This window comes from Pteropus alecto, unplaced genomic scaffold, assembly GCF_000325575.1.
Source record: "Pteropus alecto unplaced genomic scaffold, ASM32557v1 scaffold3, whole genome shotgun sequence".
NCBI lineage: Eukaryota > Metazoa > Chordata > Mammalia > Chiroptera > Pteropodidae > Pteropus > Pteropus alecto.
This window is the reverse complement of record NW_006442484.1, coordinates 33,031,605-33,048,150: the sequence shown is the minus strand read 5'-3', so window position 1 is coordinate 33,048,150 and position 16,546 is coordinate 33,031,605. Positions and strand designations below refer to the sequence as shown.

Sequence of the window (16,546 nt, the reverse complement as noted above, 5' to 3'; positions counted from 1 at the left end):
CGGGCAGAGACAGGAATTTGGAGTAGGGGTGCCAATCACAATCGAGTAATGAACAGACAGCCACAGTGAGACATATGGGATAACGGAGCAGAAGTATAAAGGGGGAGTGAGTAATGGTCATGGGTCCCCACACTGGCGCTGAAGCGACATGCCCGTGTGAAGGGCACAGGGCAGGGGAAGTGGGGCGCAGGAAAGCATTTACCCACCCCACTCCCAAGCAATCTGCTTTTCTAAGACTTGGGGCTTGGTGGATGGCTTGACCGTCAGTCACAGTGGGCAATTTTTAGCAAAGGTTCCAGGAGGGGATTCTCAGCTCAGGACCGTGCCTTTAAACAGTACATGTGATGAGGCTGGGGAGCAAAACAAGAAACCAGAGAGGCCTCTCCTACAACTGCTAGCCCAGCGGGAATGTCTTCATCTAGGAGGTAGTACGGTCTCTCTCTGGCACGATATTCGTAATATCGCCACAACAGGAGGGGCACGTTCTCATTGCTTTCTCGTTCTTGATATCCAAACTTCCCCATAACTTAGAAAGAGACCAGGAGAGAGGATTAGCCAGGGCACCATGGAGAAGCTGTGAGGGTAACAGGGAATGACTGGAACAAACCAAGGAGAAAAGTCAAAATGTTGGTGGGAAGAACTCGTAGCTCCTACCCATGGAGCTAGCAGGAATCAGGAGAGAAGCAACACCATGATGTAAACTTAGGTCTAGAAAATTCTTCCTGTAACGAACATGGTAAGATCTGTTTGTTTGACTGTTGCTTATGTGTAACCTGGTGCCAGGCACGGGGTCGGTACACGGATATCATTTAAAAAATGAAGAAATAAGTCACTGAACTGCTACTGTCAAGAATCCCCCGCTCCCTTGAATTAAAGACAGCAACACGTCATTCGGAGTGAAAGAAGTCAGCCTGAATCACGGTGCTGGACCAGAGGGAAAGTGTGTCCTTGCCCAAAGAACACAACGGAACCACTCTTCTTCCAACTATGTTAAACAACTGGTCACACAATGACACCGACAACAGATATGTCACAGCAAGTCTGTTATCATGACAGAAGGGGGCCACCCACTCCATTTTCCCTCCCCGGCTAACAGGAAGCAGTTGTGGGGCTCTGACCTGGTTACCAGCCTACGCGGCTGACTGTGCTAGCGCCTCGAATGTTTGCCTTTATCAAGTAGAACCGACGGCACAAGCAGAAGCCAAAAACATCAAAAAGACAAGGCCCAGGGGAGACGGACAACAGTGAACTTGTCACCACTCATTGTCTCTGACGCATTCAGGGGCCCTCTGGGTACCTGCCAATGCCCCTGGCGTGCCGCACAAAACAAAGGTGGGACCCCTCTCCTGTTAGTCCGAGACACGGCAGCTCCACGCTCCAGCAGCAGCTCGCAGACCTCCAGCTTCCCTCGTCCTGCAGCTGCGGTCAGGGCTAAAAGAAAGTCACAGGGGAGGACTCTGTTAGGGTGTGGTGGCTAAAGGGGCCACAGATTCTCTGACACTCCTGTCACTGAGAGGAAGAGGTCTGCATATCCTCCTCCCAGCACCACCACCACCAGAATCTGGGCGGGCCCCGTGACAGCTCTGACCAACAGAACACAGCAGAAATGACACTGAGCCAGCGTCTGGGTCCAGGTCCTAAAAGATGGGCAACCTCTGCTCCCCTGGAACACTCGTGGTTGGAACCCGGATGCCATGCTGTGAGGAAGCCCAAATAGCTCTGCGGTGAGACCCACAGGGAGAACTGAGGCTTGTGTGTGATTGACAGTCCCAGAGGTGCTCTCAGCAGAGAGCCAGCAATAAATTGTCATCCGTGTATGTACCATCCTGTAAATGAACTCCCAGAATGAGTCTAGCTATACCAGCTAAAGCAGTGTGAGCAGAGGTGAGCCACCACCCCTTCTGAGCCCAGCCCAAACTGTAGATTTAGGAGTCACTAAGTTTCGGCTTTATTGTTTGCTTTTTTCCACAGCAAAAGATAACCAGAATATAGTGCAACACAAACAGAGATCGGTATTATTGTCCAGCCTGGCTTCTTACCCTGGAGTCATAAACTTCATTCAACAAGAACTAATAATTATTCAAGCAGTCAAGAGCATTTCGCATCACTCCTGCCTTTATGGAGCTTAGAACCTCAGTAACAAGTCATGATTTCAGATTAAGAATATCAGGAAAGGGAGGTCAGATTACAGAGGGCCTTGAGTGCTCAGGAGAATAGCCCAGTGATCCTGGAGTCAGTGAGCTGCCTGCTGGTAGCAGCGGTGCTGTGGGGAGGTCAGCCAAGGATAAAAATGGTACAAAGGGAAAAAGAATATGGAGCAATATGAATACAATGCACTTACATCAGTGACTGTGCTTCCCCCCTCCAAAGTCATGACTCTTAATGAGGGTGTTGAAAAGAGGGGTTTAAATAGTGCCGCCATGAGCATAGGGATACACAGATCTTTACAAATTATTGTTTTGGTTTTCTTTGGATAAATACCGAGAAATGCAATTGCTGGGTCAAAAGGTAGCCAAGATATGGAAGCAACCTAAATGCCCATCAACAGACAAGTGGATAAAGAAGTTATGGTTCATATATTCAATGGAATATTAGCCATAAACAAAATGAAATCTGACTATTTGCAATACAATTGATAGACATAGAGGTGATTATGCTGAGTAAAATAAGTCAGAGATAGATAAATACCATATGACTTCACTTATGTGCAGAATCTAAGGAAGAAAAAGGACAAATTAATTGAAAACAGACCCACAAATATAGAGGACAATTGGGTGATGGCCAGAGGGGAGACGGGTGGGGGGAGGCTGGGCAAAAACAGTGAAGGGTTAAAGAAATACAGATGACTCGTTGATACAGGGTCAAGGGTATGGGGGAGCATGGCATGGGGAATGTGGACAGTAGAAAGGTAATGGCTATGTGTAGAGCCAGAGGGAAGATAATCAGGGAGATCGTTTCATAAACTATATAAATGTCTAACCAATGTACTGCATACCTAAAACTAATAAAAAAATACAAAAAAAAAAAAAAAAGAGGGGTTTAGCTAGAAGAGGAGTCTCTACTCTGTCACGTGAATCACTGTCTAGAGAGAGCAGTAGGCTGTGGGGACAATACGAGTCCAGACAACAAGCTTTGAATGGAGAACAGGAAGGTGCTGAGGGTGAGGGTCAGAGACACCTCAAGCCGGAACATCTATGACACAGAGGAGGAAAAGGGTGGAGAGTGATGCTGTCCCTCTTCCTGGTGCCTGCACAGGACAGCTTTGTTTTTAGATACAGCCTCAAGCCTACGGATTTCCAACTTTCAGAATAGATCAAGTGTTCCTACAAATACCAATAAGACATCTCAGTATGAAAAGGGGGAAAACATAGGAAAAGGACCTTCATAAGATGAAGTCCGAGTGCCAATGAATTTATTATGAAAATTGCCCAACCTCAGTAGTAATCCAAGTAATTGAAAAATGAATGTAGAACAATGGAAATGGTCCTATACCACTGGTGAGAGTGAAGACTGAGTGACTCGTTCTGAAAAACAGCCTGACACTACTGAGTAAAGTGGAAGATGCACACATCCTACTGCCCCGCAACCCCGCCTGCAGACCACGCCTGTGGTACCCCTGGAGTGCGCCGAGCGACATATGCAACAGTGCTCACAGCTGCCCCAAACTGGAAGCAACCCAGATGGCCATCAATAGTAGTATGCGTAAGTTATGGTATAGCCAAACAACGGAATGTTACATAGCAATGCCAATAAACACTGTGCAGCTAAATGCAGTACAATGGGCCAGCCCCACGAACTCAACGTCGATTCCAAGAAACAAAACACGAGAGAACAGACACAGGGTGACTGTTCATACGTAGCTCAGAAAGCACTGCTGAAGCAATCCTGGAAAAGGCCCAGACGAGGGCGGGGCCTGGCTCAGTGCGAGTCCCTGGGTCTGCGTCCTGCTCTCCTGCGTCCTGCACCTCAGACCAGGGGAGCCAAGTGCTGAGAAACACAGCTTTCCACACACACCCTAGGCCCACTATCCTCCTCAGATTCCCTCTCAGAACAGACAGCCGTACCCACTCCAGCTTCCTGTCAGCCTGACCATGGTTGACACTCCAGAAGCCAAACACACAAAAGGATGTAAACCTGACATCAAGGCCCGATCTCCCTGTGACAGAGAGCAGCTCCTCCAAGGAACAAGGAAGTCTCTATAGACATTCCCGAGCGTCACGGTACAGTGGGCCAAAGACCGCACTTCTTCACACGTCACAGAGAGATGCTCACATGACCTGAGCTCTGCTTCCGTGCCAGGGGCCTAATACACTGAGGCTGTGGGAGTGAGCCAGCACGCCCGGCAGTCCTACTCTTGGGGACCTAAGGACATAAAGGTCAGGCCAGGGAAGATGGGGGGAAGCAAAGCCTCTCCTTCCAGAAAGGCAAGTTAGCTCTCACTTTGCTTTTGGCCCTCAGCGCCCCTGAGGCAGGGAATGTGTGACCAGACTAGCTTGTCATTGGGCAATCTTAATAATGCTTTCCTGTCATCTGTCTATTCGAAGAATTTCTTCCAACTGCAAGAAACGCCACTTTTAACAACAGTTGCCATCTGTATTACTGTTTTTCTCTAGACAGTGCAACCAGAATAAAACACAAACATGAAATGTAAGCCACGGCTGATCTCGACTGCAGTGCCATCCCTGTCTGTGTATAAACAATCTCATTGTCAGTGATCGTACATCTAAACTTGTAAATAAATTATAAACAAATACCATTAACAGAATAGAATTTTTATCAGTTTTATATAAGGATGCACTGGGGTAGAGGTGGGGGTTCCCATAACCAAAATGTTTGAAAACCAGTGGCCAAGGCGATCCTGTCTCTACAATAAAAGTCGACGCTAGTGGGTCCTGGTCCCTACTACCCTGGGCACGCCCATCACAGTTCCTCTCTGCCATGATGTTAATGATTCCTACATCACTGGGGCATTTTTACATATGTTATCTGGATAGATATGAACATGACCCCTGTGGGTGGCTCATGAGATGGAAGATGTAGGCAGAGAGCCACTACATGGACCTGCTGCTCCTGTGCAACCTTCCTCCAGTTAGGAAAGGCCTCCTCCTCCCACTCCACCAGCTGCAGCTGAGTATGACAAAGGACAAACAAATGAATGAACACACACACACACACACACACAGTAGCCAAGGACATGGCCACACACACACACACACACACACTCTCTCTCACTCTGTAGCCAAGGACATGGTCAGCACAGATGTAGGACACCATGGGAAGAAACAAACTCAGGGCTCTTCCATTTGATGAAGTCTGAAGCAGCTGATCCACCATAAAGGACCATTCTCTTCTATTTGGTAAACAAGTTTTGTCTGCATTATAAATGGGGTCTTAAATCAGAATGTCTGTTGCAGCTGCTACTGAATTTCTGCAACAGCAGCACATCAGAAGCAACAGCCCAGCACTAAAGACAGGACCCTAAGCAGTACATGTGGAAAGCTGCTTCAAGGAGACACCAGAGAAGCCAGAGGTTGGAACCGCTGCAAGCAGACACCAGTGCTACCCTAGGCCTGGAGACAGGGCTGGATTCCATTCTCCTCTTCCCTTATGGCCTGACTTATTGTGCGTTTAGTGATAAAATTCCTTTTGAAGTGATAAAGCACAGGCTGTAAGGGTCTCACAGAATTTTCTCAGGCTTGACATGGACCACATTTTGCACACAGATTCTTAATGAGGCTCTCATTTTTCAAATGATGCCAATATTTTTGGTTGCATCCCTTAGGACCCCAGAGGATAGGCTGCATCTCAGGTTTCAGCAGCCACGAGGATTTCAGGATACCATATTCGGAAATAAGCAAGGCTAAAGACTAGTCAACTACATGCTTAAGCAAACAAAATCAAGGCAAAACTCAGCTCAGGAATTCCAACTATTCTGCTGAAAAGGCTGACCGCTGAGTCTGAGCTGACCACCAGACTCTAATGAGGGTCACTGTACTCGGCCTGGCCAGTAAACAGGAGAGGGGACCAGGACAGGAGGAGAGTGTGCCCTGGCAGTGGGGTAATGTCTTGTCTACTGGCCAATGATATTCGAAGATGGAGAAAAAAGAGGGTATGAAATAGAGACACTAAAATCAAAATGAACACATGGCACTTTTTAGGACTCAAATTGGATACGATTTCTTTTACTTGCAAAATCCTTAACAAGATGGCACTTTCGTAATTAAATTTCCATGAAAGCATGGATCATTTTCTGACGATTCTGAGTAATTTTGCCTCAGCAATACTGTCCTCTGTCTTCAGAGCATGAGTAGATTTGTTATGGCAGATAATTCATTTTAAGAAAACCCAACTGACACTAAACAATATGAACTTATTAAAAATATCAGTGAGATATGGTTCTTTGTAAGATGGATCCTTTGCAGGAATCTTTTACATATTAAAGTTCCCTAGGCAAAGATTTGATTTACAAAAACTCAACTGTCAACTTGCCAGAAACACAGTCATCCCAGAAACAGGGCTGTTTATAACATTTTATAGCAGATCTGTCAGTTGAATACACAGGGATGCACTACCTGTTAAACCCTAGCCCATAATATGCTTCTGTCCCCGATTTAGACTTTGAGAGAAGGGAGACAGGTCAGTACACACAGAGGCTTTGCCCAGATTCCAGATAATGACCTTTTTATATATTAATACACTGATGACCGAAACCACCTGCCAAGTCCAGAGCTGAGCACATCAGCCAAAACAGATGCACCTGCAGAAGGGCATTTCCTGCTGGATGAGATGGCTGAGGGAGCGATGGCGGCAAAGAGGCTCAGCTTTGCTTGTATACTTGTGTTTATTTGTGCAACTTATTTACTAATATATCGGCTTTTCTCATCTTTTATAAAAAAGAATGGAAAATGGAAAAAATGGAAGTGCCATAATATTAGTAGTAAGAAGCAGGGTTCTTATAAATGTTATCCAGTTGGAACCAAGATGGAAATCATTAGACGTGGCAAAGGCAGTGATGCTTGAACTTCAATGGACAAACCCAGCTCAACTGTAAAGGAGAAGAACAAGACTAAAAAGTGCACGTAAAATGCTGGAAAATTCCCAGCTATTTTATCTAAGAGGTAAAATGTAATTAGCGATTTTATGATTTAAAAAAAACAAAAAAACAAACACTCTTTGGGAATAGCAGCCCCTTCCTCTCCACGTTCTAACAACTGACCTTTGAAGAAGTTCTTAGAACAGAAGCTGAGAGCATTTGACTTTGCTGCCATTTGGGTCTGGGCTGAGCTGTCACACGGAGGGCGGCAGAGAGGCTGGCCCCAAAGCCCTGACTGAATAAGAATACCCAACCCCCATTAAAAAAAAAAAAAAAAAGCCAGACAACATCCCTTCCTCTACTTCTAGGTATAGGGCTGAGATTTATAAAAGCCAGTCTTACAGTTCCACGGCTGAGGGAGGGCGGGCTTCTGTCAGATAGAACCACCTTCCCAACAGTTATAAATTCTTCCTCTCCACAAAGACCGGGCAGTTATTTGATCTAATCCTCAACAATGTGAAGCATAAAATGAAACACAATAAAGCCTGCTCTTACTTAAAATTGTCATGGCATTGGGAGATGAAACCTTGAGAAGCCTCCAGCATCCTCAGCCTGGATGAAGCCCGTGCTGGGAGGGGCACAGCCGCTCAGCGACCTCGTGAACAGGAAGCCAGCACTGCCCACATGTCCTGATTGTTCCCATTTGGCAGAAGTCTCCCAGGAGGGCCTACAGTGACTGGCAGGCCAGCAAACTGGGCTGGGGTCATGGAGAGGGTACCTGTGTTACAAAGCGATAGGCAGCAACCAAGCACCACACAAGAATGTTGCCTCGCCCTCCACATCAGCCCGTTTCCCAACGTGCTACCTATGAGAGGTGAGAACAAGGCAGGACTCAAATCTGAGGAACCAGGACACTTCTGACATAAGTTCTACTGTGAAAACACACTGCTAGTCTCACGCATAGATTAAAGATTACACATGAGCCTCAAACTGCCCAGGAATTCTTTAAAGAAATAAAATGTGCAATTGCCACTAAACAGGACTTTGTGTGTGACCAAAACTCTTTATAAAGATTCTTCATAACTGTAAAGTAATTGCAAAGTAATCAAGGTTCTATCATTTAAGCATTCATTTCAATACTCTATCAAGACCAAATGCATAGCATAAATTAATATTACAATGATAATTAATATTAACAATCAACTTATCACAACCTCTGTAGCATATTACATCTGTTGAACACTCAGAACTGCCAAGCTCTGGGTAAAATACTATGGGTGAATTCTCATTTAAATTCGACAAGAATCCTTTGATAAGAATCATATTAAATAATTAATATGTCTATTTTATTGAGGTGAAGGAAATGAGTCACAAGAGTTACATCATTTGCCCCAAATCATGAAGCCAGTGTCAGTCAGGAATTAAACCCAAGCAGCTGAATACACCTGGAGCCATGCTATAAAAAAAGGAAAAATCCTGACATATTTTAATAACATATGATGACACTGTAGAGTGCTTCCTGCATGAGGCTTCATCAAATTAATTCACAAATTCATTTAATACACAATCAACTTCTATGAGCAAGAATCGCTCATCTTGGTTTTACAGATAAGGAAAATAAGGCTCAGGGAAGTCAAACCACTCGCCTAAGGTCACACAGCTGGTGGCAGGCAGGGAGAGGTGTGGATGTCAAGGACTCGGGCTGGAGTCGAGAGTTCTTAGCTCCCATCCTGTTGCCCTCAGGAAATCTCCTTTAAAAATGCCCAGCTAATCAAACAGACTACGAATGCTGTTTTAGAACGAGAGTGTCAGAAAACACTTTTCTTCTCCCGAGGAACAGTTAAGCTTTCTCCCATGAACAGTAAGAATAATCTACAATGACCACATTCCCTTCTAACTCTGGACGCACAGTATCCTCAGGCCAGAACGGTAGCTCAGCCCAGCGAACCTTTAGACACCATGGCAGGAATATTTGTGCTACTCCGCGTGTCCTTCTCCTGACTTTATTTTCTTCCTAGTCTTAGATGTACTATTTCAAATAAGCCTCTTCAAATCCTTTGAGGAGTGATGTGTTATAAATAACGTAAACTCAATTTAAAAACAATTTCCTAAAACATGCATGACATAAATCACATTTCACACAGACTTCGTTCTAAAAATCTATCAGAAGATCGCAGCTTTGAACAGCTGTCACTTCTAAAGTGTGCTGAGAATGCTCACATTTTTGATCCCCTTACACACCAAATTATTTAAAGCACACATAACGTGCTGCTCTTCTTTCTCTCCATAAAGGGCTGAGCATGTGCTGAGGAGGACAGAGTTATGTGCTGGACACCATGCAGGGGGTCAGTGTAAAAAGGGGGCGTTTTCACATAGTCATTTGATACGATCTCACATCTGGTCCCAAAAGAGGACAAAAAAGAAAAAGAATCTAAATATCATTTCAATAAGAATTTGAAAGAACCAATTAAGGTTTTTCTTTGGGAATGCAAATGTACTATCTGTTGCCCATCTAGGAGCGACTGATTGAAAGAACAAGAAACAGTATTTGTAGGTAAAGAAGCCCTAAGCTACCAAAATCTAGATGAGTATGAGTCTTTACGTTGAAAGCAGAAGTCTGTTTTTAAAAAATGAATGTGAAGGAACCACTCACCAGAACGATAGATTCTATGTACAGCAAAAGCAACATAAAGGTATGAACAGAGTCCTCGTAAGGGGTCAAAGTACCAGTTCATTTGCACCTGAGTGGGTATTTTAACATACCCACTTCTTGCCCCTCACCAGCACTAAAGGTCAGCTGATTTCTGCTGTCCTCTCGGCAGAGAGGAGTGGTCATCAGAACGCTCCCATGTCAGGGGCAAACCCCAGAGTCTGCTCGAGCAGGAAGGGGACAGGGTATGGACAAACCCAGTCCACTTAGTTCTTACCCTCAAATCCCCTCTACTGTTAAGGGTGACCCCCACACTCATTTTTTTTTCCAGAGCCTGGATTACCCCCTCCCTGAGTGTCCTACATCACCCCACTTTGTTCCTCCCCTTACAGGGTCCTAGGTTACTCCACCTTATGCCCCCTCTCCCATACTCCTCAGAGTTCTATGTTACCCTAACTTTTCCCATGCCTTCCTAAGTCCTGGGTTACCCTTCTCCGAACATAGAGGATCCTCAATTCCCCCCTACATCCTGGGTTATCCTCTCCCTCACACTCTCTCGGGTACTAGGGTCTCTTTTTGTGCTTTAATGCCAAGGACAATCAAGAACTTCTACCATTGTTAGGACTGACAGAAACCTGGATTTCTACTCATCTCTCTGCACTTTCTTAAAACAAACACTAGCAGAGGAAGGAATGTCCTGACAAGGATTTTCCAACAACAGTGCCAGCGAGATACTCAAGACCTCCAAAAAATCGAGTACCTTAGGTATAGTACAGCAAGTCACTTAGCTTTCCTCTACAAGATACATTCAGCAAATTCCTTAACACAGATTCTCCACGTGCCCCAACAAGCAATGGATAAATGCCTTTCCTTCTAGTTTCTCACCTGAAATTCTGTCCTGGACGTCCATACGTACGTGAATGTCAAACTCCATCCAGTAAGTTTTAAACTTACTTTAAATTCTTACCAATAACAGCCCTCCTCTCTCCAAAAACTGAATAAGGCAAAATACGAATGAATAAAGGGTCATTTCTAAACCAACCATAAGCCATCCTGTTCCCTGGGGTGCATGCACCATTCTGTGGGGCAGCCTTGGGTGTGACTGGCTCAGTCATCCACGGCCTGGGTCCACCTGCAATTCAGAACTGAAGGACATCTCACCTCCAGGGGGGCGGGCAGAACCACAGAGTGGGAAATTAAAACAGCCGTGGAGACAAGAGGGAAACTTAAAACATCAAGGATGAAATGCACCTCTACCCTGCTTCATGGCCCAGTAAGGAAAGAGGTCCAAGGACACCCTCCCCCAGGATTGGCCTGGAAACACTCCCACCCCAGCTGACAGGCCGAAGCCTCAGACTCAAGTTCCAGAGGCAGCCAGGTCCTACCCGGAACCCTGTCCAGAATTAGAGAACAGTGGACTGTGATTAGCATACATGCCAAACCGAACAGCTTCGGCGCACTACAAAAAGAGCAGGTTTTGTAGCTAAATTACCTACTCAATTTACAGTGGAGAAAATGTAACCCTTTTTAGAAATAGAGCCTAATAAGGTGGTTGGTTTTGTTTTTGTTTTTGTTTTTAACAGCTTTGGCAATAAGAAACACTGTATTTATAATAATTAAACTTTTTTGGAAAGTATTTACCAACTAAAGTATTTTACCAACTAAAATAGCATGGACAACGTAAAGGAACACTTTACATGAAGTATCTCAGTCAGACTTCTAACTGTGTCTGATGGGGCATCCCCTTTCAGAAATTAGGAAAGGGCAGCCCTTGGAAACGGTCAGCTGATGGGCAGAACGGCATCCTATTCGTGTGTGAAGCCAAGGACTCCAGGCCTATTGGCAGACCAGCTATCAAGCAGTAAGAAGGATTTCCAAGGCGGCAACGGAGTGAGGGCACAGCACATCCTGGGGTAGGTGGTTGGGCTGATATTGCAGGGAGGAAGATGTTATGGACTCAAAGAAGGGGTGGGCATAAGCCATTCTGTCCTGTCAGTCATGACCGACCACACCACGTTTGGCTGCTAATAGCTGTTTCAATGATGAAGTCCAGTCCCCAACTACACTCACAGCACATGTGCGGCATCAGTGACCAGGATAGAGTTTCTAGGCTGGCCTGGAATCTAGCAGGATGTGACCTGTGCTAAGACAGACACAAAGAAACTAGATTTGGTCCTTATGACAACTGGTAAGGGGCTCCTCACCGTGCCCCCCACATCCCGCCAATTTCTCCCCAATTGTTCTGCAAAGTGAATGTTATCTGCCCTAAAAATTACATGGCTTTGTTTTCTATAAAACCACTTGTCCACTCAACACCTATGTGACAAGCAGCAGACCAGGACAGTGGCTACTGACTACCAGGTCAGACAACACCGAAAGAGAACATCTCCATCACCGTAGAAAGTTCTACTGGACAACATCAGACTAGACACAGTCGCTATACACATAGGTGAGGAAAAGAAACATGGAAATTACTGTTTTCCGGAAGCTCACAACTTAGGCAAAACAGCCTTTTACCAAATAAGCGACATCAACAAATTTATAAATGGTAAGTGCTAAGAAGGGATGTGCAAAGTGGCCAAAAGAGGCAGGGCTGGGGAAGGCATATTTGCAGGTAAAATGGAAAATGATGAAATAGAAGGGCTTCTACTTCCCTGTGAAGAGCTAGATCTCACCAGAAACAGACAGGATGCTCACAGACTCGAGAGTTGCTTGGAGTTTGGAAAAACAGTTCCTCTGACAATTCACAACCGCATAAGGTCACCAGTTAGGCATCTGTGATCATTTCAGTTTGGGCTAATTCACATTGAACACTGACATGGAAACAGTAACTCAGTTAGGGCTGGACTTCGCGGGAGCCAGCACTTACTTGTCATGGCTATGGAACGCCTGAAACACAGATAACACAAGCATCTGATGGGTTCTTGTTATGTTCCAGGCTGCCCAGAAACCATGAGACTGACCCTGTCTGACCAAATCTGTGAACGTCACGAAGCAAAGGGCCTCGGCAGCCTGGAGGGCAGAGCTGCTGGGTGGAGGGATACAACAGCAAGCCCACTTCTCAGTAGCTCCCAGCTTTCTCCGGTGGGTCCCACTGCTTCTCCACCTGAGTGAGCACAAGAAGCACTAAAGAGCTACCAGACTACAGAATGATTTTGAAGGGCTGTACACTAAATGTCCAACAGAAGTAAAAAGCAAATAGCCACAGATGCTGGTGAAAAGGGATACTTACATAAATTAAGCTCTCTGCTCTATAAAACAGATAGAGATATTCTCTATGTTTTCTAAAAGGTGGAGTTTACTGCAATATACCCTAAATTAAACATTCTTATCATTTTAGATTAGTGTTTTAAAAGTCTATTATATATTTTGTCGCTTTAAACTTAAGATAGGAACCATCTCCTTTCTGTGATGACCCTGATGACTCTGGGTCATCAGCAGGGAGACACACGGGGTACTACAGATGCACAACTGTCCCTACTCCTGCCATCCCCATGTAGACTGGCATGAGGGACAAGAGACTTCACATGAGCCTGCTGTTTCCTGCGCCCCCTCCTCTCTGGCTATCAGCTGTCATCACCTCTCACCAATGGCCTCCTTCTTCCAATCAGCACTGGACATGAAAATCACACTTTCACAATGTACAAAATAGATACACTGAGGTTGCAAGGGGCTCTCCTGGCAGAAAAGTGAAGGACTCTGTGCAGAGTTTAGTACCTCCACTTCTAGAATGTAGCTGTGAGAGGAGAGATGGGCAGGTAGCTGTGCTCCAAACAGGGCAGCATCACTGCATGGAAAACAACAGACCCTTCAAAGCAGGGCAAGGTGAGGCAAAAACAGACCCAGGAGACCCTGCCTTGTAGCCCTATCGGCTGGTGGTTTAAAGCCAAGTTGTTCACACCTAAAGCTATACTGACAGACTTGTATAAACTTATACAAGGGTTCAAAGAGAAATAACGAATGGCGTTATTCATACAAAGCTTCCAGTTGTTCTGTCATCCTTCCGCACCCTCTAGCTGTGGCCGAGACAGATAAGCTCCATTCTAGTGTCTGAGACAGAAGCCACCATTGACCACACCCAGGAATGAGGACCAAACAAAACCAGGATGTGAGACAACTGCTTCCACTTCCAAGGGTCCCTAGCAACTAGAAGCAGTGCACAGAGCAGCACAGCCCACACAGGCTGGGGAGCCGCCAGGTTACTGCTTGGTGAGGATGAGGACTATGAGCTGACCCACCAGCTCATGCTCTCATTATTGGGGCCTCTGTTCCAGGAGGCATTCAGGTCAGGTAACGTGGATTCTACAAAGTTGAATCCCAAACACAGATCTCATGGTCTGGGTAAGGTAGTATATACTCATGCGAAGCCCGAATCTACAGACATTCTCTCATCTAAAACTTCCTCAGCAAGATTTCAACGTATTCCTTTGACAACCACAGACCTGGAAATTAGGAGAGTTCGGGGTAGCAGACAACGGTAGTCATTTTTGAAGAACACAAGAGAAAGGTACCAGATAAAAAATGCAGAGAAGGGAACACTGATTTTATTGACACAGAGTCCATAGAGGACTGCTGGGGCCCGCTCAGCCTGAGAAGCAGTGCTTGCTTAGCTTTTTTCTGGTTTAAATTTCTTTAAAAATTCTCTTAGCTGAGGAAATTCACCCTGATGCGTGCTGAGGAAGGGTGTGAAATGCTTCTGAGGTCGCAAAGTGGTCTGAAGGTTATGTGTGAGGCTTTGGAAGGGTGGGGCTGAGCTATTGTTCATCTTTTCATTAAGACTGATGGGAAGTCAGTGGTTTCCCTTACAGTCTCTCTTTAGCTCTCAAGGGGGAGGCGGAGTACTGAAATTCAGGACAGGTCACCTGTGAGACACAGCAGATCACAAACACAGTCCTTCTCTGGATTTTTCTTTCAGAAGGAAAAATCACCTTAATTATGAAAGGCTGGAGAGTCCCATCTGAACTGAGTATGTGCTGTTACTACTACTAGCACTAAGCCCCATCACCATCATGGGCACCTATCATTAGGTGTCACCATAAGTTGGACACATTAGACAGCTGTCACAGTGGCTCTCTATTCGTCCTCAAGCCATGAGCCACCTGACACTACTTGGGGTGCCTCTTAAGAAAATAAGAGTCCTGGGCTCCTCTAGACCCAATCAATCTAGGTACAAGTGTCCTAGGGGTTCTTATCATTAGGTATATTTGGACAAGATTCCTTATCTTCAACACCATCCTAGAAAGTAGATACTATTTACCTCATTTGACAAGAAGTCAAAGTTACTCGTCGAAAGGTGCTAAAGTAGGCAATGAAAAGGCAAGGATTCTGACCTTCTGGCAAGTACAAAGCCAAGCCATGCACGGACCCACTGGAGTACACTGCTGCCAACGACATGGTATGGAAGTGGAAGGAAATTTCTTTCACCAAATTATAGAGCAGCCTGTACTATCTAAATGGGTGGGGGAAGGAATCCATAAAGAATTAAGGGCAATATTTAAATTTACACTCATTTAGGCCCAACCATAATCCAACCCCGTTTGGGGTCCTCCGCTCTCCTTGGAACTAGGGAGGCCAGGCCACCTCCTTCCTTGGCAATGCAACTAGCATTGCGAGCCACACACACGGTGGCTGCCCCAGAGGGAGGGTGCCAAGAGGCTCTGAAGTGCAACCCATCCCCCAAACTCTGAGGCTCTTCCTAAGTATGAATTAGCTGATAAACTGTACACACTACCATTTGGCTTGATAAGAAACAATTAAGAAGCTTTTGGAAATAAATCTGCAAGAGAAATGGAAGTCATATATAGTAAGGACACACACAGGACACAGCTTGGAAATGCATATTAACTTCTTATTTAATGCATATTAAACACTCTTTGATATAACATGTGCCATATCTATTAAACAACTACTCATAACTTAAGAGTCTTATGTGCCTAATACCAGTTCAGTCGAATGGAAAATGCCAAGCAGCATTATCTATATTAGGATGACAGGTAACCGACTAAGACCTTTAAGATATACTCCCCGTGGGCTTCCTTCCCACACTACCGTTAAGCACACATACCCCGCACTGATGGAAATGGACTTGATAAACTCGTATTCAGCTTTCGAGTAGGCCCCATGAGGCCCGAGTCCTGCTCTCACTCTACAAGGCAGAGCACCTCTGATTCCTCTGAACATGGGGCTGGAAGCTCCTGCCCTGCTCACTCTGCGTGGTTCACAGGAAGACCAGGTTGGTTAGGGTAAGGGCATACCTTACTTAGGTACTTCTAGCTGACATTCACCAGGTGTAAAGGAACTGCTAGTCTGATTCAAAATGATTCAAATTTTATATGATTCTAGAAAAGTTTTATTATTCATTAAGGAAGTTTTTAAAAGCTCTAAGCTTCTAATGCTTCGTGATAAAATAACAACAGGACTTTATGCATCCCAAGTCATTCTTAAGAAGATTAGGCCAAAATGAGGGCTAAAACATCAAGCTAGCCCAGACTATAAGCAGCGGAATTATAATTACCTGTTTCTCCCCACAGCGTGTCGGTGCCATTGACGTCTATTTCATGTTCCTTTTCCAGTCCCAGTAAGCACTGGACCACCTGTCAGAAGTGGCAAGGTGATTTAATGAGTTCTCATAGCCATATGTCCTTATTATATCCCATGTATCAAAGGACTGAGTGTGTTGTTTTTTAAACATGATTATCTCATGCTGCACAAGGAGAGAAAAATATAATGAAAACTGTTTTCAAGCATAATTCGTATGCTATTCACACTTTCACTTTGAAAAGAATAAAAAAAAAAAAAAACAGTGGATTTCAGCAACATTGTTCAGGATTACCAGGTACTCAGAATTTTAATGAATTCCAACA

At 45.1% G+C, this 16,546-nt stretch overlaps 1 protein-coding gene across 12 annotated transcripts in view; it reads right to left on the bottom strand.

The window, feature by feature from the left end:
• The window catches only part of TANC1 (tetratricopeptide repeat, ankyrin repeat and coiled-coil containing 1), a 215,529-nt gene that overhangs the window by 12,277 nt on the left and 186,706 nt on the right, over positions 1 to 16,546 (bottom strand). For all 12 annotated transcript variants that reach the window (XM_006921103.2, XM_015596701.1, XM_025039235.1 and 9 more), the window contains 2 exons: positions 16,198 to 16,276; positions 1,298 to 1,431 (listed from right to left, as the gene is read on the bottom strand). In XM_006921103.2, coding sequence (XP_006921165.1) covers positions 1,298 to 1,431; positions 16,198 to 16,276 — 213 coding nt within the window. The remainder of the gene's footprint in view (positions 1 to 1,297; positions 1,432 to 16,197; positions 16,277 to 16,546) is intronic.